At 42.2% G+C, this 25,177-nt stretch overlaps 1 protein-coding gene across 2 annotated transcripts in view; it reads right to left on the bottom strand.

The window, feature by feature from the left end:
- Positions 1-423: 423 nt before the first annotated feature.
- ripor1 (RHO family interacting cell polarization regulator 1) overlaps positions 424-25,177 on the bottom strand; it is a 49,412-nt gene continuing 24,658 nt past the window's right edge. For both annotated transcript variants that reach the window (XM_069162944.1, XM_069162943.1), the window contains exons 2-24: positions 24,859-24,982; positions 23,959-24,111; positions 23,003-23,081; positions 22,783-22,806; positions 22,431-22,484; positions 21,279-21,428; positions 21,073-21,136; positions 19,545-19,588; positions 18,420-18,545; positions 18,109-18,257; positions 17,883-18,015; positions 14,639-14,749; positions 14,247-14,422; positions 12,269-12,980; positions 11,867-12,006; positions 10,824-10,944; positions 10,205-10,340; positions 8,315-8,464; positions 8,059-8,217; positions 7,738-7,934; positions 7,089-7,172; positions 6,840-6,930; positions 424-4,767 (exon numbers count right to left, since the gene is read on the bottom strand). In XM_069162944.1, coding sequence (XP_069019045.1) covers positions 4,670-4,767; positions 6,840-6,930; positions 7,089-7,172; positions 7,738-7,934; positions 8,059-8,217; positions 8,315-8,464; positions 10,205-10,340; positions 10,824-10,944; positions 11,867-12,006; positions 12,269-12,980; positions 14,247-14,422; positions 14,639-14,749; positions 17,883-18,015; positions 18,109-18,257; positions 18,420-18,545; positions 19,545-19,588; positions 21,073-21,136; positions 21,279-21,428; positions 22,431-22,484; positions 22,783-22,806; positions 23,003-23,081; positions 23,959-24,111; positions 24,859-24,956 — 3,249 coding nt within the window. In that variant the 5' untranslated portion in view covers positions 24,957-24,982 and the 3' untranslated portion in view covers positions 424-4,669. The remainder of the gene's footprint in view (positions 4,768-6,839; positions 6,931-7,088; positions 7,173-7,737; positions 7,935-8,058; positions 8,218-8,314; positions 8,465-10,204; positions 10,341-10,823; positions 10,945-11,866; positions 12,007-12,268; positions 12,981-14,246; positions 14,423-14,638; positions 14,750-17,882; positions 18,016-18,108; positions 18,258-18,419; positions 18,546-19,544; positions 19,589-21,072; positions 21,137-21,278; positions 21,429-22,430; positions 22,485-22,782; positions 22,807-23,002; positions 23,082-23,958; positions 24,112-24,858; positions 24,983-25,177) is intronic.

Here is a 25,177-nt window from a genome sequence, read left to right as displayed (position 1 = left end):
TTTTTATTTGAGGTAAACAATGATGAGGGGAAATTAAAATCCACAGATATTATTTTTCATTTTCTTTTGAAAACTTTACATTCGTTTGAATATACAGTACTATATTTCTATCAACTATTAATCAGTGCATGAACAGCTTGACTTAAGTCATCATTCTCATGATTTACCAGCACATTTGAGCTGAGGCAGATATTCTCTGCTTTCAGTATGGCTTCTGAACTTTCATATGCCCTGCAGGCATTATATATTATACCCTCTGCACTCTGGGTTAAATCTTACTGTAAAAATAATCAGTGCAATTTTATCTAAAAACTTCTAGAACTTTCAGAAAGTGCAGGAAAGGTCTCAGCCAGAATACCTGTGTGTTATTTGCACGTGTGTGAGCAGCTCATAGCATAATCAACAAAGTCAAAGGCACATGGGTCAATCTTTGAACACATTTTTAATAGTTATATTTGACACAAGAATGCCTGAAAATATATATTAGAAAAGGGAAAAAACAACAACATTGTTTCCAATGCTGCACAATTTATCAAGCCAGTGGAAAAAAATATATTCTGTGATACAGTGGGTTTTTTTCACTGCTTCACACTCTTTAATAAAGGATCTCTTCTACGTCTCATTGCATCTCTGTTACTGTCAAACCTCGAGGCACTTAAACACTGCGAGATGCTTCATGGATGCAGAGGTATAGCTGCAGAAACCTGCTGTCCTATAGAAACTAACAGTGGCAGATACATTGAATACAGTGGTGGCCTCCATATATACAAACAGTGAGTTCCCTCGTGACGTTGGTCCTATGATATGATTCCAGTGACTCTGCATCCTGTCGCTCATCGTATGCTGTGTTACAGAACTAAACATCCAAACTGAACACAATATACAAATGGTTGTCTGTTCAGCTCTCTAGCAGCTGCAAGAATATCACACAACAGTACATTAATATTCATTATTGCCTTCAATAAATATACATTTCAGATGCATAACAGAGGATTAGCACAAAGTGAAAAATAAAGCAACTCTTTGCTGAGATGAATCCCTGAGGACTAAAATCAGAGATTAAGCTCAGAGGTCATCGAGGAAAAAAAGGTCAGATAAACCGATTTAAACTATTTCTGACATGAATCTGTGAACTGAATTCAATCTGAGCCGTTTCCGCCTCCCTCAGACACAGTGTATGTTTTCAGCCATGTTCTAATCCTCTGCAGAGATTGCAAGCACAGTCGCCACCGATTTGGTTTCCAGAACGGTCGAAGAAGTAGCTTCTCAACACACTTTGGTGCCGCTAAAAACAGTGAAGTTACTTTAAGAGAAGTGAACAGGTTTGGCACATTGTTACATCAGGAAGCGTCATCCTTCCTGTTTGAAGACTACAGTTGTGCCCCATCTGCATACTCTATAGTAATTCAAACTGCTTTCTGTTAGTGGCTTCTTCACACATCAGAAAAAAATAATAATAAAGTGAGGTATAGTTAAAACCTGCCTGACTAAAAGTACTACGTTTAGTATGATTTTGATGAAGCAGTTGAGGACAGCGGGATGAGACAGCAGGGCTGTAGCCGAGCTGCAGGCTCTGTGAGGCTGCACGAAGGCACGGCAGCGTTTTGGAGCTGAATGCTAACAGTAGCTTCTTAACATGATCACAATTACAACGACAGCATGCTGATATTTAGTCACGTTTAACAACTTATTTCATCGTTTGTGTTTTGTAACATTTGCTAAATACAAATTCCAGTTGACGGGAACGACTTTATGACTTTATGAGCCAGTTGAAGGCTGAAATGTCGACCCGACGATGGCACCAGAAGAAAAAGTCACCTCACTTTGTTCATCCTGAACCACGTTTTATGGCTCTATCACTGTGAGCTGTTTCATCTCAGACCAAACGAGGAGACGGACCATCACTAGAGCCCCCTCCTTTAGAGTGCTTTTCAATGACCTCCTGTCAGCATTAACACATCAGGTCTTCATCTTAGTATTAGTATACAGTATGAGACTGGGACACGTCGATAAACTATCAAAACACTGGACATTTTGGCAACTTCACTGACATTAATCAAACTGTTGATAACTTGTCGGATTATGAAGTAAACAACGCCTCAATACTTCTTTACAAATATTAACAAGTGCTTCTGCACATTTCTAACCATTTACTAAAAAACACATTTCTTTACTTGATAATGCACATTTTTGAGTGTGCTCAGTCATAATATCAGGTTACTTTTGTCTTATTGTTGTTGGAGACGTACTACTATGATCCTTTTTTTCAAGCAGTGGCAGCCTGAAGGGGAAAAATTAAATCTAAACTCCAAACTGTGCTTTAAAGTAGAATCAAACTGCAACCACAAAATGAAAAAGGTGATATTATCCCTTAACTATTACTTAGTATCTCATTATTAGGAGAAAATTAGAAAACTAATCACATAATAATGAAATTCTATTTAATAATTATGAGAAAGCTACTTTGTAATAAGAAGTCATATCTCATAACTGCAGCTCACACAATGAATTATACAAGATACTCATCTGGCAATTAAAAAATACTAAATCAGTTATAAAATATGAATCTTGTTTTGTTTTTTTATGTTGAATGTGCTTCCTTTGGAAAATGGCCAGCAGAATTATTATTTCAATGTTAACTAGTAAATGGTACAAACATGCAGAAACACATGTATGGCCCTTTAAGGATTTATGATCTCATGTCTGGGGGCAATTTACTCAAAATTCACTCAAGTTCTATTATAATAATTCCTGTTCAAATATTTAAGTATACTAACAGTTAAAGGATGTATTTTTCAAACCAGACTTCTTCGATGTGTCACGGTTTGTTTGATATTAATGTGAATTTAAAGTGAAGACCTGGATGGATGCAAATATTCAGCGACTGCTAACAAAATGCTGCCATTTACAGCAGATATGTCAGTGGAACAAAAAACAAAGAATACTTTGACAAATTAAGACTGTGCTCTGGTAAAACAATTTAAAATCATAAAATATCGTGTTCCATAGGCATAGTTATTTTATATATAGTTTCATAAGAATAAAATACAAATGAGAATCGTAAAGAGTAATGGCACTGAAGTGCTTCAATCATTCTCTGTGCAGAAGCAGCTGAAGTTATTTAGTCTCTAACTACACTACGAGTTCTTTTTATTTTTCTTTCTTTTTCATCTGCTGCCGAAATATCGACAACATTAAATATATAAAGGCCTGTGAGACTGAGTGAGAAGCTTTCATTGTATCTTCTGAATTAAAAAAAAAACATTTCACAGTTAATAAGCCAGGAGAAGTAGTAGAAAAGCAGATATTATTTCTTTGTTGTCTGTCAGTGTGAACCGACCGCAGCTGTCTGAGCTGCTCGGTCGACGTCAGCCACGATGTCACAGGTTCAAGGTGACCCGATGATACTCCGACAGATCCAACCTATCTTACTGCCATTACGTTAACCAGTACACTCCTCCACATCCAGATGTTACTGCTCCACTCTGTGATGCAACATGCATAAAATTCAGCTAAGTGGGAACACAAACTCATGTGCACTCCAAAATAAACGTCAAGATTTGTATTTGTATTTTCTTTGTGTACTTCTTTATGGATCACACTATATAAATAAAGTCGAGTTGAATTGAAAGAGTGCAGGAACTAAAGAGGTCTTTGCTGCCAACATCTCGTATTTACCGTGTAACTTAAAGAGTTCACAGCCTTAATAATCCACTGACTGTTCAAATATTAAAAAATAAAAGTTGACTTCCTGTATTAGACAGGCTGCAGTAACTGAGTTTGGTGTCAGTCTTTAGTTTCTCCTCTAAACACTACAGAGACACTACACTTTAAATTGTCTTTCATAAGTGCTTATTTTCCATCACGCGTCTTTGAAACAATCGAGCGTGCAGGCAAGTACGTCATGCAGACAGATTTTAAACTCTTTTTTTGAAAGATTTTTTAGCAGAAAATGCAACATTAAGGCAGATTTACAAACGACAGCATGAGGAGTGCTGAATGAGCACGGGGTCAACAAGTCAACAAGCCCAAGGAGAGTCAGGAGAGTCAAACCGTCTACAGCGATTCGTGTTCAGTTTTCAGGCGTGTCACCTCGCAGAAGGAGCTGTACATCTGGAGCAAGAAACCAGAGAAGGAGTTTGATGTAATGGTCGGGGAAGCATTACTGTGGAGAAGGGAGTATTTACTGTGTGCATGCTGACTGGTTCATCATGTGACCAGAATAAAGCAAACTCTAAATACACTTTGATACATATATTTAAAAAAAAAAAAAACAAGTCCATTTGACCCGGATATCCCTCATCAATCACTGAGTATTGAGCACAGGTTTGATAATGTGGTGAGATTGTAGCTTACTGACTTTAAATATTTTCCCCAGTGTAAAGTTTTTTGGGTTTTTTTGCACCCTCTGACAGTGTGTATATACTGTTTATCATATATTAGGTTCATCTTTGTACATTTTTGTTGTACTGGCGGCGAAGAAAAAACAGCATACCGGATATTCTCCTGACATCGTGTCATGTTAAAGCACTGCAAAAACACAACAGATTCATATTGTGTTGCTGACTTTGTAGTTTTGTGTGTGTGTGTGTGTGTGCGTGTGTGTGTGTGTGTGTGCGTGTGTGTGTGCGTGTGTGTGTGTGTGTGTGTGTGTGTGTGTGTGTGTATGTTAGAAAGCTGTGCTGGCCATGCTTCCCGGAGAGAAGAGTCTTGGTATGGTGTCCTGAGACGTCTCCACGTGGCGGTGGGCCATCTTCCCCTCCTCGCCTGCTCCGCACGGTGAACGGAAGAACGACAACATGGAGGAAGTGAGTGAGTGACAGAATGGATGAATTATGGAAAACATGACATCTGGCAGAAAGCAAGAAAGAATTGTGCATATTTCTTATTTCTGCCTTAATTATCTTCTTGTATGACAAATATATGAATGAAATGAATTGATGAAACAAAAAAACTTTGTCAGTCACCACAGTTAGAGGTTACAATAAACAGGTCTTATACACAGTGTAATCAATATAAGAAACATTGTGTTGGTACATTAATAAAGTCTGAATCAACCCCACCAGAGTCAACAAGTTGTTTTTCTACATGCATCTGATTTCCACAGTTTTGGTCAACATCACTATCAGTTAATGCATTTTATCTGTTCTTATGCATAATATTTATCTTCTATATTTTGAAAAGTTCCTTTATATATAAAACTGCATGTCATTTTCTTGCTGTAAAGAACTTTGACCTGTGTTTCTTGTATGAAAGGTGCTATAAAACTAAAGTTTATTATTATTATTATTATTATTATTATTATATTAAGAGAACATATTGTCACTAACATCAGGCGGTCGCTCCAGGATTTTACTGCGTTCTCTTTGGGATTTTATGTGATTTCTTTTTATGAGAAAATTGCAGATTTTTTGAGAAAATTGCAAAATGAAGATTTTTTTTTTTAAACTACTACCTGATAAAAGACATGCCATGTATAATCACTTCCTATTATAATAATAAACATGCTGCACATCATAGTTTTCAACTTTGTGAAAGTAAACTTTGTGATAAACTTATAGTTATGATTATTCCTTTGTTAGCTACTGATTCATGTCTGAAGTGATGGGTTGCTGTGCTTGAAGTCAGACTCTCTCCTTTGGTGTGTGTTTTAAAGCTCAACCCAGATCAGTATAATATTTGAACTTGGGTTAAAGGTTAAAGGTTGTAAATTCAGTACAATACACATGTTGCAAGAAATGAGTTGCTTTGTGTGATTTCTGTTTCATAATCATCTCTACGTGGTTGGGAAAATGATGTGCTGTGTATATCTGACCAATGGAAACGAAGCTCTGAAGTCTCTGTTCAGTCTAAAAATGAGACTGCATTCAGGAAATATTGTCTCCGATGCAACATAAATATATTTCCTTTGCGACGACAGCAGGTGTTTGTGTTTTCCTTTAAGAGCCGAGAACCAAGCAGCTTTTTCACAGCAACTGAGTCATAAAAGCTGCTGTACACACAGTTGGTGACTATACATTTAAAATAAATTTGGCTGCATCTGCTGTAAAAATAAGGGCATAAATAATGTGAATTCAACAAATACTATATGCATAAAAAGCTGGGAGGCTATAATTCAACACATCCTGTCTGATTAGACTGATGCAGGGAGGTGTGATGAGCGGTGGCCTGATTCTCATGAGGCCACATTTCCCAGAAACCCTGTCACTTCCTGTTTGGTGTTTATTTTTGACCAGCATGTGGTTGAAGCTGCAGGTTGAAGAGCTGCTGACTGTAAATGAGAAGTTTTTTTGTTGATGAAGCCCGTTTTGTTTGGGAAGTCTAACTTTTTGTGCTGTAATGAATCCAGCAGAGTTTACAGTGAGAATCCCCCTAAAACACTTTGTGACTTATAATTTATCTTAAATTAAGATAATTTATCTTATCTATAATTTATTTATATTAAATTGGTTTATTAATTATTTTTAAATTATTTTTATAACCTAAAGGCAATGACCCAAAGTGTGCAGTCACCAGAGCAGCGCCTCCTAATGATTTTTTCTGCATTCATGACTGTCTCGTTAAGATGCATTACCGTATTTCTAACCATCTTCGTTTTACTCGGATTGTCTTTTATTTTAAAATCATTTTGATAAATGTAGAATCATAATGTCAGAGCTATCACAACTGACAGATAAAATTAGGTGAAACAAACAAACAGCACGCAGGCAGAAGACTTCCTCTAAAGAAGACATCTGATGCAGAACAGACTGAGTCTTCCACCTGCAGACTGCTGCTTCTGTGCAGGAAATGTGTCGTCTAACTGATATATTCTCAGTAAACATGAAGGTTTTTATTACCGAGCACGAGCAGCGTTTGTTTGGCAGCATCTCGGACTTCCTCCTTGTCCGTCCGACAGAGATACACTAACTGATCGATGCTTTCTTTGGCCTGGAACGACAAAGATGGAACACTGAGGTCAGTGGGACGAAAGACAAACAAACACGCTGCCGACAGTCGGCTGTTTCGATGCGACAGAAATCGGATCGCTGCTGTGACTCGCTGTTTTACCACAGTGGAAGAAGTTTGGACGGGAGGACAAACTTTACCTTGAGACAAGCTAACGCTTTGCATCCACACACTCTGGTGTCCATGTTTTCGTCTTCCAGCAGCTCCAGACAGCTGACCAAAGCCTGAGGAGGAGGAGGAGGAGGATATACATATCATACAAATAATAATAATAAAAACTTTATTTGTATTGCACCCTTCATACAATAAACGCAGCTCAAAGTGCTTTACAGCACGTTAGTTATTATGAAGCTTTGTTCTGCTGTTTATACTGCTGTGATGTGTGTGTGTGCACATGCATGCGTGTGTGACACTAATGCCTCATGATCAGAGCCTAATCAATAATATCAACCTGTTCTAAGCCTGATATTATGTCATGTCAATAAAAACAAGAAAATGTAGTGCGTCCTTTTACAGTGTAAAACGTCAAACTGACTAAATATTCTGGTCATAAGTAGATCACAGATTATTTATTCATTCCAAAATATATAAATATCATCAATGTGCTCGTCAAGACAGGTTCCTCTTTATAAATAAGAACACATCTTTTTAATTAATACAGAATTATGACATTCTCACCATCTTAAAATTGTTAAAATAAAGACAATTCAGTCATTCATTATTCACAAAATATCCGTAGTAATCTTGAGTTGGATCTCTGAGTGTTTGATGCAGACAGCGTCCTCTCACCTGCTCCCTCTGTCTGGGCTGAGCCGCCAGGCCTCTCAGCACTGAGCTGGCGGAGGCCGACACTTTTCCCCGCGGATCTTTCAGTAATTTGGCCACAGCATGAAGTCCTTCTCTCCGCAGGCCGCTCTCTGCAGGACGGCGCAGCGCCTGGACGATCGTGTCCTGGTCACATGACGCCAGGTTCTGCACCAACCACACTGGAGGAGGGAGGTCGGTTCTGATTAGCACTGATCAGTCATTTCACTTTAGTTCTGTGTGCGTGCGTGTGTGTGTCTGTGTGTGTGTGTGTGTGTGTGTGTGTGTGTGTGTGTGTGTGTGTACCCTCTTCTGCCAGCTCAGCGATGTGTGTCTCCATGTCACAGACGGCGTTGGACTCCAAATAGCTCCACAGCTGGAACAATGTCACCGTGACGCCGTCTCTGTTGCTGCCTCGCCGTGGCAACCGCTGATCCACCACGCGCTCAATCAGACACAGGAACACTGGACAAACACACGAGTGTTATCATGGCACACACACACACACACACACACACACACACACACACACACACACACACACACAGGCATGCTGCTGTACCTGTGTCTGCCTTGTCAGGCAGCAGGCTGGAGTAGATTTCGGACAGTGTAACCAGGAAGCTCTCAGCGGAGACACTGTACACACTGCCCTGTCCCACACACTGTTGCCATAGTGACACAACGCCCGGACACTGGCCCAGCTGTGGTATCACTGCAGCAGAGAGGCAATAAGACACAGTCAGGAGAAAGGAAGGAGAGAAGCTGTTTTTTATATTTGAAGAAGGAGTCATCTCTTAAACTAAATTTCCACTTACTAGTTTTTTCTTAGATAATTGTGTTGTTGAAAATTAAGAAAAAAAACTAACTTCTTAAGCATAATTGCTTCTTCCACATAGTTTAATGTACAAAGGAACATCTACACATCCGTTATCTGTACCAGCATCATCCTGAACAGGGTCACAGGAGCTGCAGCTGAAAGTGCATCAGAGGACCAACACAGAAAGACAGACAACCGTTCACGCTCACATTCAGACCTACGGACAATTTAGAATCGCAAATTAACAAGCATGTGTTTGGATGTCGGCACAGGGGGAACATGTAAACTCCACACAGAGGCTCGGCAGGTTCAAACCCACAACCTTCCTGCTGTGAGGCGACGTGATGCCAACAAAAGAAACATACACCACCTTTAAAGACTGATGCTGTGTTCCAGATGTTGTACTTGTGTTCCAGATGTTGTTCTTGGGTTCCAGATGTTGTACTTGTGTACTAACTCTCTCTACTCTGAGTGCATCAGTGTGTTCACACTGTCAGTACAGAAACATCAGAACACTACAAGTACCAGGATGAAGCACTCAAAACGGTCCAGAAAGTGTGAAACTCTGGACACGTTCCACCCTAAACAGGCGCCATCTTGGCTCCGTACAGGAAGGGGGCGGGGCCATAAAGGATTTTCAAATTAAGTGTCTGAGGAAGCTGCAGCTGTTCCTGAACACTAAAGTGTTTCTTTTTCACTGCTGCTGCTGGACAGAAGAATCAGTGTTTATTGAGTGTTAAACAGAGGACACAAAAACACGTTGATTTCTGGGTAAAATAATTAAAGTTGCAGATATGTTGGAGGGTGATGTGGTCACATGATGAGGTCATTTCCGGTCAGTGAAGAACAGACCTGTGATTTGAAACAGCACTACTCTGTTAAAGTTCCTGAACGACACAAGTAAGAGTCCTGACTCTGAGCTCTACTTGTTAGAGTACTGAGGGAAGTAGTCATCTGGAACACAGCATGAGACATGACAGCCACATTAACACGAACATCCAGTCTTCATCACACACCTTAGATTTTTTTTTTAGATTTTATTCACTTTATTAATCCCCGAGGGGAAATGTCTTCACTACAGCAGGGGGGCTCTCAGGGGGGAGCTGCTGCAGCAGGCTGCCACTAGCGCGGCGCCAGGTAACCTGACCTGAGGTGCATGTTTTTGGATGATGGGAGGAAGCCGGAGAACCCGGAGAGAACCCACGCAAGCACAGGGAGAACATGCAAACTCCGCACAGAAAGGCCCAGGACCGGATTCGAACCCGGAACCTTTTTTGCTGAGGTGACAGTGCTAACCACTGCACCACCGTGCCGCCCTAAACCACATTCAAACTTTCTGGTAATCTTCTTTAACATGAGATGAAAACTTCCAAAAATATTTTGTGACGATTTAGTTTTCACTCAAAACAGGGCAGCTTCAGTGTGTCTTGTTTTTAGCCTGAAATTTATTTTTATGTCGCATGATTTGTCATTCTGAAGTGGTGCTGCAGCAATATGACGATTAAAAACGAACTCGGGTAGTTTTTTGTTTTACTGTTTCTGGGCAACCTGGACACGTTGAGGAAAAAGCAAGCGGAGACGGTGTTTTAGTGTTTCCATTCGTGTCCTCTGTGAGGCTGACAGGTGTGCGAGTACCTTCGGCCGCCTGTCGGAGGCGCTGTGGGTTGTCCTTGGTGATGCGTCGGATGATCTCGAAGACTCGAGCGTCTCTCAGCAGTCTGTCTAAAGCGTAAATCTCTCCACACCGCAGAGGACCGAACATACCCAGACGCTGCACACACAACACACGCATCACTTTACACCAGTCAGGTACATTAGTGCAGTCAGCATGTGGTCTGCCGCTAATAACATGGCCACGATGCAGGCGGATTAAGTGAAAGGGATGTTTACCTACTACAACATGTAGAGCTACAGTAAAGACTGAAAACAGCTGCTCCTGCTTCGTGTTGTATTTCAACACACTACGTTTCAATAATGTAGAGAAAAACGATCAAAACTACCACTAACTTTATAACAATTAAAACTGTATTAACAAATCAACTAAGCTGGAAATCAATATAAATATTATAATTTGTATAGATATGAAGTAAGACATATTATGCTGCTCATTCCCTTAACCTCGATTCATCTCTATGGTGTCCAAGAGAGAGCTACCATAGCAACCGCCTCTGCTAAACTGGACAGACTCAACTGAAGGTGATAATGTTGCATGCGCAGTGTGGCAGCTAGAGGGCGCTCTCTGCGCGTCTCCTACCAGCAGCTGTGCGCTGCAGTTCTTCAGGTGGACCACCAGGGAGCGGTCCAGAGTGGCGCAGCCTGTGGTGAGAGGTGAGGTGGGGGAGGAGTGGCTGTCCCAGCCTCTGTCCTGCAGAGGCCTGCGCACGCACACACACACACACACACGCACACACACACACACACACACACACACACACACACACACACGCACACACACGCACACACGCACACACAGGGAGGATTCTGTTAACGAGGACGGATATTCAGCAGAGAAATCATATGAACTTGTTCTTTTGTCCCTTCGTGGAAAAATGGGCTTCAAGATTGAGACAACAGGCAACACATGACCAACAACCAAACAATAATAAATACCAGTACAGAGGTGGTGAAAATAATTCAGTAGCAGAGCTACAATTACTCCCTGGAGGTTTTACGCCTCCATGAACCACTCAGGTTGTAGTTCACATGCAGTTCATGTTTGTGATACATTTGTAGGTTTCTTCAAGGCGTTCCTGAAATATCGCATTCACAGTGGGAAACGGATATAAACTCATGGTGACCTTTGACCTTTGACCACCAAAATCTCACCAGTTCATCATTGAGTCATATTGAACATTCCTGAGACATTTGAAGAAATTGAGGAACATGAGATATCAGGTCAGGACCAAGCCAGCGCGCACGACGGCACGATCAGTCTGTCAAGTTCACTTTAAGTTGCTTTTATTATTATTTATTATTTATTATTATTTTTCGTTTAAGAATCTACAAAGTGACAAAAACTGTTAAATCGTTTCAAGTGTCATTAACATTCAGATGAGCTGATATTAGAGATTCAAAGAAAAGTTTGCAAACTTCAGAGAGAAAGTGGCTGTTCAAACCAGCTCACAGCTGTTTACTACACATCTCCGCTAGATGGCAGCAACGGACCACAACACGAACGAGATTCTTCAACAGAGCAGCTCCTTGTTAGTTGATGTTTGTTATTTACACTCCTAATGATGAAGAGCGAATCTTTTCCAGCGTATCATAGCCACCATAAATAAATAAATCAGCACCGACCTGGCGTTTCTACTCCTCCTCCCCCCTTTCTCGTCTTCCTCCTCTTCCTCCCAGTCGGATGTGTTGAGGAAGTCGAAGCTGCCCAGAGCGGTTTCCACGGTGAGGCTGACCACGCTGGGGGAACGGCTGTGGCTGCCTCCCTACACACACACACACACACACACACACACACACACAACACACACACACACACACACACACAATTAGTGGAGTTGAACATTACATGTAATATTAAAAATGTCAGTTTATGATCCCACTAGTTAAATACAGACGGGGTGTGTTACGCTCTAATGATCCGGGTCTGTTAAAATGAAGAAACAGACTTGAAGACCCGAATCTATAAAGCAACAGAACTTTTCCTGGAGTACCGTTTCAGGACTCTGCCCACCTCCTGTTTCTCACCTTCAGAGTGACCTGCAGCAGCTTCAGCTCTTGTTCCAGCAGCTGTAACTCAGGGAACTGTCCTCTGTAGTCGTCCAGAGAGGAAACCACTGTTCCTAGAGCGTCCTCCAGCCCGCTGTCCACCGGCCCGCTGTCCCCCGGCCCTTCCCCCTCTCTAGACACGTCTTCCTCCACGGGCACCCGCCGGGCGACGTACATCACGTCCCCGCTCTCTGGGAGGATGCTGCACTCCAGGTGGGGGTACGTGTTCGTCTGTGATGGAGTGTCCACTCCTTCAGTCCTGGGGGAGGACGATGTGAGGACAGAGCAGGACGTGTCCTGTTGCTCCCTGATTAAGTTTGGATCGGTGACATCATCGGCTGTTGTGTTTTCCTCTACGACACGTAGCTCCTTCGGTGACATGCTGCCGTCGGCGGCGGCGGCCGAGCTGGGCGACTCGGGGGTTCTGCCGGGCATCTCCATTTCGATGTCATTGATGGAGATCCCAGAGGCCAGAGACATCACCTCCCCCGATTCACCGGCGGACCGGTCTGCCAGCACGACACCGTCGGCGCTGCTCTCGCTGATGTGGCTCAGAGAGCGTGAGTACCGCCGGGACGTGCTGCTGTTGGTCGTCGCCACATCCACCGTTGCTACGGGAGACCGTTTCCCTGCATTCTCTTCCTCACCGTCAGGTCTCGTAATCACAGAGGACGTCCTTTTCTCTTCATCTCTGTAAATCAGTTCATATATCAGTTAATGTAATCGTTGACAGAGCAAAATAAACTAGTCATGTTATTTCATCTGTTTCTATGTGGAAATGTCACCAGTAATCATCTATGACAATGTAGAGTAGAGTTCAGCTAGAATTACTGCCTAGCGGTTGTATGTCTCCGCTAACATCTCAAGTTGTAGTTTACATGCATATCTGTCCAAATCCATATGGACATAGAACTCAGTGACCTTGACCTTTGACCCCCGTATCCTAATCAGTTTATCCTTGAGTGAAGGTTTGTGCCAAATTTCTAGAAATTTGAGGCCTTTCTAAGATATGGTGTTCACAATGGAAAACGGAGGTAAACTCACAGGGACCTTTGACCACCAAAATGTAATCAGGTCATCCTCGAGTCAAAGTGAATGTTTGTGCCATTCAAGAAGTTCTTGCAAAGCTTATTTGAGATATTGTGTTCACAAGAATGGACAGGAGGACATATGAACCTTGACCTTTGACTACCAAAATCTATACACCTCATCCTTGCATCCAAGTGAACGTTTCTGCCAAATTTGAGACGGTCCCTCGAGGCGTTCCTGAGGTATCGTCTTCAATTAAATGGGAGAAGGTGAGGTCGTGGTGCCCTTAACCTTTGACCTCCAAAATCGTATCTGGTCATCGTTGGCACCAAGTGAATGTTCCTTTTAACTCTAATCAGTTCATCCCTGAGGCCAAGAGAACGATTGTGCCACATTTGAAAATGTTCCAACCAGGCGTTCCCAAGATATCATGTTTATGGGAATATGTGTGGAATTGAGGTCACGCTGACCTTGATCTTTGCCCCCCAAAGTGTTTTATGGTCTATGGTCTGTACTTGTATAGTGCTTTATCACCTTTCAGTCTCAAAGTGCTTTAACATGGTTTTCCATTCACCCACTAATGAGACAGATCACCATGCAGGGTGCTGTCATCAGGGGAACATTCACACACCCATGGTACACCATCCGGAACAGCTTTGGGTTCGGTGTCTTGCTCAGGGGTGCTTGGGCATGTGGACGGGAGGAGCGGGGGATTGAACCACCAACCTTCCGATCGGTGTACAGCCCGCTCTACCGACTGAGCCACAGCCTCCCCCCTATATTCAGTTCCTCCCATGGTATCAAGTGAATGTTTGTGCCAAGTTTGAACAACTTCCCCAGAAGCTTTCTTGAATTATCGCGTTAACGAGAAGCGGACGGACGTACAGACGGACAAACACACGATGCCTCCGGAGGAATCAGACGGTACCTGCGGCTCTCCGCCGGCTGGCCGGGGACGTCGGGAACCTCAGTGACGGTGCCGACTATGTGATTAGAGTTTGGAGTTGAGGAGGAGGAGGAGTCTTTGGGGCAAAGCGAAATGTCGGGCCGTGCGGCGTAACTTCCTGTTCCAGCTGGCTGGATGTCTGGAGTCACCACCACTGTCTGGAGAGGAGGACGAGGACACACCGGGTCACGGCCAGGTTCACTCACAACACACGACCGACACAGAAAACACCTTCTGGGCTCATTTCAGACAAATACAGAAAAAAAAAAAAGTCTGGGGTGGGCGGGGGAGAAAACATCATCATCTTCATCATCCTCCTCCTCCTCCTAGCAGCACCAGCCTCCAGATCATAAACCCTGCCAGATGTGCGTCACCTTGTGATGTGTGGAGTTGCGGAGGCCTTGCGCAGACAGCTGCGGGCTCGACGAGTCATCGGAGGATTCAGAGGAGTTGGACCACGCCGTCCCGTTCTCGCGCAGCATGTTCTACCAGAGAAGATCACAGTTTACAGAGATGGACTGATGGAGGTTTAATAGAGACAGAGATCCAGGAAGCTGAACACAGTCGCTGCACCAACAACTCATTCCTGCACAACAACACACTAAAACCATCAAACCTGCTTCTGCAGGAAAGCAATAAAAAAAAAAGAAAAAAAAAGAATGAATAGTTATCTTTCTTTTATCCTAATTTTATTTTATATGTTTGTATTTCATCTTAATCTCATTATTTTTTGTATTTGATCTTAATCTTATTTTTTTTAATCTTACCCTGTATCTTGATCTTATCTTATCTTTGTAGCTTATTTCCCAAAATATGAACTTCTCCTTTCAGGCACTAATCATTTCTATGGTGATCCATATTTCCATAAAACATTTGACTTCATTTATCACACACACTATATGAGACACATTAAGTCTGGAAGTGACTGGAACACATCTCAACACATCTTTCCCATTTAGTCTGCCTGATAATACCTCTTTCCATGTAACGTTGTTTAATACTCACCAACAGTAGAAATATGTAGTTTTGGTATCGACTGTATCAGAGAGATGGTTTAACATCTATTTCTGTATTGTGTTCCATTACTAAAAAGTTTACCATCTAATTACTATTTTAAATTGGAGTGAATGTGAGTGATTGTGTGTCTTTCTGTGTTTGACCCGTGATGGACCGGCGACCCGTCCGCGGTCGGCAGCGATCGACCTCAGCTGATATTATTTATGATAATCTGTTCAACTCGATCACTGACAGCTCTTGAATGTTTCGAGCTGAGATACACGATCCTTGATTATGTTCATGAAGTTAAAAGATCAAGAGTTCGATGTGGCTTCGTTCTTTTTCTGCTCCGCTTCAGTGATCACATACAGGGAACGATGCACAAGAACAAGCAATTTAGATTTAGAGAAACAAGATATTTAGCAGACAGCATCAAGACGCTGAGGTTAAATGCAGAAACAGTGATTGAACGATTCCTCATACAACCAACATTCATCACTTTTCATGTGCAGGCGGTGCAGCAGCACGAGAGGCGGATGGAGGACGCTCCGACGTTTCGTCATGTTCTCCTCCCAAGAACAGGCAGAAACTCGTACACATATCTGCCTCCACCGAGATATTTTCTAGACATTTTTTCATCTTAATAAATATTATGCAGCAAACTAAGACAAAACAATCGTGACTTCAGGTTTATAGCGAGCTCTTTAAAGAGCTGGCAGGTGAAACTTTTATTGAGACTCTTCAAACTGTTTCCAAAGTCAAGAATGAGCTGACTGAAGGATAATTCCTCTTCATTACAGCTCAGGTCGTAAAATAATAATTAGTTCATAATATGCATCAGTTCTAATCGAGGCTGTACTTACCAGAGTTTGTCCTGGTCAACTGAACTTTACTGGGAGGCCCAACTAAAAGTGAGAGCAGCTCACAGGTGTGCACAAGCAGGACATCTGTGGACGATACACGGTTCTACCGTCGGTGTCGGTCGGAGCAGGAAGTGGTTCTGTAAACTGCTTTCTGGCTCACTGGGAGGTTTATCAACAATCTGCCTGGCTGCTTTTACTTCTCGACTTCTTTCTCAGGTGTCAGCGACCAACACGGATGAGTACATTCATTTTTACTGATGGCCAAAATGATGAGTTATAATAAACCGTAATTATCCCGTTAGGCTCCGTTGAGGCTTTTTTCTCCATCACAACTGATGCTTCTTCACATATTCCACCGTCATAACTTGGAACAAGCATACAGAGTTAAAAGGTAAACTATTCTCTAATTTATCATCACAAATCTACATCTGGTGTCTAACAGAACTACGTAGTGTCTGCAGGGAGGTTCTACCATCCTAACAGGCCCGTGGAGAGTCATTCAGTATGTGTGCAGCAGATTTCTACTTCCTGCTTCCTCACTGGGAGTGAAATCAGCTGCAGAAACGTCACATACGTACTTCATGGCTCCGCACAGAAGGATGCTACATTTCTACACCGACGTGGTCTACGTGGGCTCCGTCCGTCTACTTCACGGTGACTTACTGCGGGAGGTTGGCTGGTGGGTGAGTTGTCACTACAGGAGCAGCTCTGGCTAAGTGTGCCTCGGAAGATGTCGAGCAGCGGCCAGTGATGCCGCCGGGTCAGACCCCGAGGCAGAGACTGCACGTCGGAGCGGCGGGGGGGGGCGACGGGGGGGGACAAAGGGACTGATGCTTGTTAAACGCTCTCTCAGCAGCGACCTGAACTCTGTCCTCTGATTGGCCAGTTTACAGTGGCACAATACAGAAACGTGTTGACACCAACAAAGTCTTCAATGAGAAGCACAAATATATAAATATGTATTTTTGCTTCTCCCAGTTGTTTTAGGTTCGATCACACTAATCTTACACCGAAGCTGTGTTCAGACTGACAGCCCAAATGAGATTTTTCTCGTATTCAGATTGTATCCAGACTGATTTAAAAAAAAAAAAAAAGTCTGAACAGCAAAAAAAACCACATGAAATGCGATTTTTGCAATCTGGATCCAAAACCACATCTGGAGGAGGTTTGAAATGTGAATCCAATCCGATTTTTACAGATCAGTTGGGACGCTCTGCTGGCTCAGATCGGATTTCATGCGTCACAAGGTGACAACGTCGTTTTCAGAGAGACAGATTGAGCTCAATCGATGCAACTGCCAACAGAGCGATCAGAAAGTGTGGATTTTTTCACGCTGTGGAGGTGATCGATAACGACAGTCCACGGACAGAAGCTGAAATAAACTGCTGCAACTTCCGTGTTGGAAAGTCACCCGGTTACCACAGCAACCCATGCAGTTAGGTTGGTGACGTCTGGACGCAACAAATCCCATCTGCTCACTTGCAAATAACAGTGAGTCCTAAAGATCTGATTTGAGAAACAAAATCAGATTTGCCTGCAGTCTGAACATAATTCTACCAGACGAGACACGAAATCAAACCCAACACATTATTTTGTGTCAAAGAGGTCGAACCATCCCTCAGCTGTCTGTGGCTCACTCCTTTAGGTATTTTATACCGGACAATAATCAAATATAAGAGCAGTGAATATCAGCGCTCGACATCTTCAAGTCAAATATTGCAGCATGAGGCTGAGGAGCAGACGACGAGAGTAAACTCACGTAGAAGGCTTGTTCCCGTAGAGACGGCGTGTCGGGAGGACTCTGGTTGAAGATGGTGGAGAACCTCTTACTGACGGAGGGAGCTTTGTTGACGGTGCTCGCGACCGACCCCTGCTCGTCTTTATCGAACGGACTGAGAGAGACAAAAGACAAAACAATCAAACATCACGTAAAACATCGATGTCCCGTTAGTGAGTTTTACAGCGGCGGCACTTTCACTACTTACTTCCAAGTGACTTCGAGGCTCAGCTTAACGGTGCCGAGGTCATTGATGTCCACAGCAACACTCTGGGGCAGCGCCGCAAACAGGTCCTTCGTCTCACAGGAAACACTTCCCACAACCACGTGATTGGCTAAGCTCTTCAGCTCCGTCACCTAGGAAACCACAGAGATGCTGTTTGGTGGTGGTGCCTTCAGGGACGACATGAAGTATGAAGGTTCCTCACCAGGAGCAGCGCTCCGGGATTATTTCACAGACCAAAATCAGAACTGGAGATACATGAAAATAAAGTTAAAGTAGATATTAAAGGGACCGACCTTCACCGACAGGAACTCATTGATGAGCGGCAGAAACACCATCTCTTCACTGTCCCACACTTGTTTGGCGTTGATCTCGATTCTCCCGCGGAGCTTCCACCGCTGCCGGCCGTACTTCATGAAGATCTGAACACACACACACACACACACACACACACACACACACTCAGAATGAAAAAAAAGGATTCTCGGGAAATAAATTGATGTTGTAAAAACCATAGAAGCTAAAGAAAACACTAATGATCCAGTTTTAATGGAAACATTTGAATCAATCACCTCAAGAAACCGTTTGAAAACATCCCCATCAATTCAGAGCCTGAAACAACGCATAACTTTTGCTTTAAATATATTTAAACTGGTCATCAGAACATTTCAGGCCTCCCTGTTACTGGAAAAGAACCTTAAACAAAAAATATCAACAAGGCTTAAAATGATCTCAATGAGATGTTTAAACACGGATACAAAATTCTGATCAGAAATCCTAAAATTATTCAATTTAAATATTATAATTAGAATAGTAAACTCATCACAACGGTTTACAGAAAAGTTAACTCTGGTATCTGTGTGAAAGATTTTCTTTCATTAGAAATCTACAGCTCACACACTTCCTTATGAAGGAGCCCAGGCACAAACCACACATGTAAACATCAGTGTAATAAACTACAGATTACATGTTTCCCTGTTAGAAATGTAATAAGTAATGTAACTATTTTAATTACTTTATCAAAGTAGTGCAACTTTTTTTTGACTACTTTTTTCAACTAATGTTTAAACTGGTCAATGAAGCTGAACAGTTAAAAAAATACTTTTATTTAAAGTTCTTCAATAGATCACAGCTGATCAATGCTCACTGCAGTGAAGGAACATTTTTCCCAGAACCTGAAACCAGGTCGTCACTCAGGTCGACTCCCTGCTGAGTGATGAACGACCGGCTGGTTCTCACTCTGGTTCCTGAACGACTCTTTTTAAATATCTCTTCTTACCACGTGATCAACCACCTCTGTGTGGTTGCTGAAACCAGTGTGCAATGATTTGATTGAAAGACGAGAGGCGGGGCAAATTCAAACAAGAGAACCAATCAGAAACAAGGCTCAGAGTTTGAGTTCATGAAACTGACAGACAAACCTCATACTGGTCACCAGCACACAACCGAGCAAATCCAGCCAGACCTGAAAGACAAGCAGCAGTCAACTTCTCTTACATTCCTTTACATTACAGTATTAAAAAAAAAACAGATATTTCACAGCTATATACTTGGGGGGGAAAACTTCTAACAATGTTTACATGCAGAATTCTGCAGATACGATTTACATGTTGTAGTTTCCATGTATATTTGTCCAATCTCATGCTGCAAAGAAGCTATAATTTCGAAAAAACTTCAATCCAAAAGATCTAAACAATCATCACAATTTCTAGATGGACACCGTGGGGTGATGTCATCAATTCAGTAAACCCTCCTGCTCCTAAATTATAGTGCTGAATAATGACAGAGAGGAATAATAACAGATATTTAGATATGTGTGAAACATTTTGACATAATTAACAAATGCATTATGGCCACAAACGTGATTTGAGCACCAAAACTGTAATCAGTTCATCCTTCAGTCCGACTGAATGTTTGTGCCAAATTTGAAGAAATTCCCTCGAGGTGTTCCTGAGATTTAGCGTTCATAAGAATGGGAAAGATGTGAGGTGACACCCGACCATGACCTTTAACCTTTGACCCCTAAAATTATATCAGTTCATCTTTGGTGTCAAGTAGATATTTTTGCCAAGTTTGAAGAAATTCCCTGACGTTTATCAGTCAGAAAGGATCAATACATTCAGATTATTGATCGACAAACTGAACAGTAAATCACAGTTCTATATTAACATTGGACTCATTTAATTAATTCAAGTATTTAACAACATTAAATAGTGGTCAGTTCTGAAAACTAACATCTGTACACACGTGACATTCTTCTGATTTATCAACAGTGAAAGTGGTCTTGTATTTTTTACTATTATGTAACTAATTTGACCGACTTTGACTTTAAGTCGGTTTATTTGTGTAGTTTTGGGGGACGTGTTTTATTTACAGCTGCAAACTGATACGATGCAGATTTAAATGAGAACTCTGTTGATTAGTTCAACTTCCAGTTCACAAGAGATCACCAGTTCAATATGTTTACAGGCTCCTCTGTCATAATTACAGCAATCAGAGACGGCATACAGATTGATATGCGAGTCTGAGAGCATGCTATTGGATCGGGATCAGATCGAACAGGATGTGAGCGCTTCTCTGACTTCCTGTTCGTAGACCGGTTCAGACTGAAGGCTGCAGCTGTTTGGCTCCGCCCCCGCCTGCTGCCGCCTGCTCTCCAGGCGAGGCGCAGTTCATCTCGAAGGTTCATGCGAATGCGTTGAAGTGGGGGTTACAATGACCTTTGACCTTTAACAAATGGTCATCAGCTCATCCCCAGTACCAAGTCAGTCTTTTTGCAGAGTTTGAAGAAATTCCCTCAAAGCGTTCTTGAGAACAGGACGGACGGACAACAGTAGAAACACGATGCCTCCTGCTGTAGATGTCGCCGGCGAGGAGGCGTAAACAACAACAAAGAACATGGCCGACACACATCGATAACAAACACTGAAAGGAGTGTTTCCTTCTTACCTTTCATCTTAATGTGAAACTCTCCCAGATGGTTCTCCAGCTCGCTCTCCAGCACACACATGTTCTACGGAGAAGATCACAGGAGACCTTCACTCATCCATCTCTATAAATCTGCTGTTAATATATGATCCCCCATGCGACGGTTCTTTTCTTCCATAAGGATGATACATTTCTCACATTTAGATGTTATTCTCCCTCCGTCTCACCTCCGTGTACTCTTTGTATCCTTTGTTGGCTTCTGCTAAACTCTCTCTGGCCTCTTTACTCCCCGGAGAGGCCGTGTACGCCTTCACCATCTTGTTGGCTCCGTCCCTCAGTCTCCTCTGCAGGCAGTAGGCTTCGTACAGCTCGTCGATCTGGAATCACAGACAGCACTGTTGTTTTCATTTCTACTTTTATATGGAATGAAGTGTGATTTTATGGAGTTTAAAGGGAGCCTGAAGGCTAAATGATGACGTCATGTGCAGCTTTATAATGTGCCACCATCTACCATCTGTCTCACATTTGATCCAGTTACAGCAGCTCAGTGTGGGCACGTTAGCCACTCAAACTGACCTGTGATGTTCACACTGACAGTATACGCAGTGGCCACCAGAGGGCGTGTCAGCACCACCAGAGAGTCTCCTGAACGTACACAGTTCTTTACAAACCTTGGACTGCTGCTGGACACGATTTCCACAATTTTCTTTGGACAATGCTTCAACAAATTCATTCTGATCTTCAACACGTGGTAAATAGCACATGTAGCGCTGTATGTCATAGCACCTGAAACTTTTTTCACCCCAAGGTGTATTTATATATTTTTGTGTATATAGTTTGTGTGTGTGTGTATTTATACATTGGTCTTATTTTTTTAATACTTTTTCGATAAAAATATCTTATTTTAATTGTATGCTTCATGTACTTTGTAATTTTGTCTTATTGTGTGCACCTTTTTTCCCAACTGTGTTTCCCTGCTGCTGTGACGACTACATTTCCCCACTGTGGGATTTAATAAAGTCTTATCTGACAAAATATTTGAAGCTGTTCAAGTGTTTTGTAACCGGTTGCCAGACGCGTCTGACATATTTGACCTAAACCACGAAGCCTCGTCCAGCTGAGAGTGATTCTATTCATTTATAAAAATGACCAAACATGACGTGGTCCATTTATCTCTTCATGTGTGTGTATTGATATTCGTGTTATTGATAACCCATCACTTTCTTATCGGGTTGAGCTGCTGCAGTGTTTCAGTTCTGGTTGTTGGGGCTCCTGCTGGTCTGAAGTAAGGTCCACGGCTGTGAGATCCTTCTGTAGTTTTAACACTGTGTGTGCAATATGTTGCCGTGGCAACCTGGAATGTGCCACGTTGGCCTTACCTTGCTGAGGTGAAACTCCAGTCGCCTGATGTACCTCTCAGTCACCTTCACTTGCTGTCAGAAAGAAGCAGAGTTACATTTATTGCTTCGAGTCAACACCGACTCAACTCTTTCAAAATATGCCAATTCCAGTTGGCTAAAGGTTCAGCAGGAAAAATGTAAGTTTCAAATGAAAGAGTTGGCAGCAGAGGGAGGGATCGGGCCCTTCGGAGGGCTTTTTGAAACAATTTAAAACAGAAAATGTATTTCTAAAATATGAACAAATACAGGAAAAACAAATATTTCTAATATAAACGTGTTTTAATTTTTCTCTGAAGTTGCAGTAAGAGTTAAAGAACTGATAGAAGCTCACCTTGTCCAGCTCATACAGGAAACCCTGAAGAGGCAGAAAACAGAGCTGTCAGTTTGTGGCATTTTTAATTAACTGTGTGTGTGTGTATGTGTGTGTGTGTGTGTGTGTGTGTGTGTGTGTGTGTGTGTGTGTGTGTGTGTAGGGGGAAGGGGGGTGGGGGGAGTGTTAAAAGAAGGTTTTTACTTTACACTTGTCGAACAGTGAAAACATCACAACGTACCAGTCTGGAGTTCCTCTTCGATTCCTTCATCTGTCGGCTCAGGCCGTCCAAATCCATCTGATAGACCTGCAGGTACGACCTGAGGAGAACACACACACACACACACACACACACACACACACACACACACACACACACACACACAGTAAGTAACCCTTACAGTATGTAACCATTCAGAGAAATATTTTTACCACTTCTTCCAGAAAATAGAAATTTCTTCTGAGTTGGAGTCGAGTCTCAAGTGTATTATCTGTATTTCTACCCTTTAAAATTGATCTTAAAGCAATACTTTACTTTCCTTTTCTTTTAAACTTAATTAAATCCACCAGCTGTTAAACATTGAGCTGGATGTTCACCTGGCTAACTGTTTTCAGTCTTTAAAGATGAACTGACTGCTGGTCGTAGCTTCATATTTAACCAACAGAGGGCCGTAGGACTCGACTGTATATCCAAAATGTCAAATTGTTCCTTTAAGTATAAACCGGTGGGCTGTGGCTGCGAGAAAGACAGTTTAGTCTGATAAGATTGGCAGAAAGGCTGAAAAGTTTATGTCTGTTCTCAGTTTAATTGTCTCTTTCGTAGAAGCTTTAAGCTTCATTTTGGCAAAGAAACACTTTTTATTTCCTTCAGACCCAAGTTAGTTTGTTTTTCTGCCAGATTTGAGGTTTCTTGTGAAAGTTTCTGTTAAATAATAGAAGCATTGTTCCATTATTTTCACTGAACCAGCCAGTATTGCAGCGTACAGGTTGATTTTACTGAGCGTGATGCCGTGCTCCTGTTGATCCTCGTGTGCTCTTTTGGGTTATTACTGTTTATTTGCTCTTTAATGACTTCAAATATTTCCTGTCTTTGATATTGTGCAGCACTTTCTCCTGCATATCACACAGGACGTCAGAACTGCAAAGGTGAGTGTCAGGATGTAGGAGTCATGGCCCTTTCAAAATAAAAGCACTCACTGAAGGCCTTTCCTCAGAGCCTCGTAGACCCGATCCAGTCGCTCTGGTTGGGGAACTTTGGGTGGCGGGTTGGGCTTGTTGGACATGGTGAACATCCTGCTGGCTCTGCTGGGCTTCCTGCTGAGACCTGGAGTGCTGAACACCGAGAGGCTCCTGCGACATCACAGACAGCAGAGCGACGTCATTCTTTACGTATCCCGACCATCTTTATGACATCACATACGACTGAGCTCCCCGACCGTGTCATTTCCACGTTACAACAAATATCTTTTTCACTTTATAAATAATGACAGGTATCTCATATTATAATGGCATACTTTTCTCATTATTACTAGAAACCAAATTGATATTGTAAGCAGCTATTTTTGCTATAACAACAAATGACTTTATCTTGGTGACCGATATGACACACAACCAACATATCTCATGAAAAACATGTTATTGTGACATTACCTTAATAAAATATATACCTCATACATTTTATCCTTTATTTTTTTCTGTACATTAATACTATATTGTGTAATATAAATATATACCCTATGCACATCACTCATGAAGCAATCCATATCGAACAGTCAATACATCTTGAGCTATTTACAATTAACAATATATTTTGTATCCCCTACGTACAATAATTATGTTTTTCTTTATTCAGAAATATTTATACTAACATTTCACTGTATAGATAAAAGGTGTATTTATGTATGTAGCTGGTGCGTCTATTTATACATTGGTCTAATTTTTTTTTACAATTTCTAAATATAATATGTGCAGCTGGCATTTAGTGCACAAAGATGGGAAGAGTGAGACTAGTCCAGTTCAAATGTGCCTTCATGCAACTCTGAACACCGGATCCGTGTGTGTGTGTGTGTGTGTGTGTGTGTGTGTGTGTGTGTGTACCTGTAAGGCCGGTCGGCCGTGTTGACTCCAGTGAAGCTCTGGCTCCTAGTGATGGATCTGGAGGTGAGGCGTCTGACTGGACGAACGGACAGAGACATGGTGGACAGAGTTCGGGACGGACTCCCTGTCGAACGGAGGAAAAGAGAAAAAAACATCAGCACACCGCCGACACCACAACGGCCACGTTTTGGTGTCGTCCATCTTCAGCTGCTTCATATTAACATTCGACGTGGTCCTGAATATGGTTTCTTAAATACAGGAGGAGATGCGTCCCAGTAGGACCCAAACTGAGGTGTTACGATTGGACGTGTGAAGCACA

The sequence above is a fragment of the Embiotoca jacksoni genome, unplaced genomic scaffold, assembly GCF_022577435.1.
Source record: "Embiotoca jacksoni isolate LCO1_2020_lvr unplaced genomic scaffold, fEmbJac1.0.p SCAF_3, whole genome shotgun sequence".
Taxonomy (NCBI): Eukaryota; Metazoa; Chordata; class Actinopteri; family Embiotocidae; genus Embiotoca; species Embiotoca jacksoni.
This window is presented reverse-complemented; position numbering and strand designations above follow the sequence as displayed.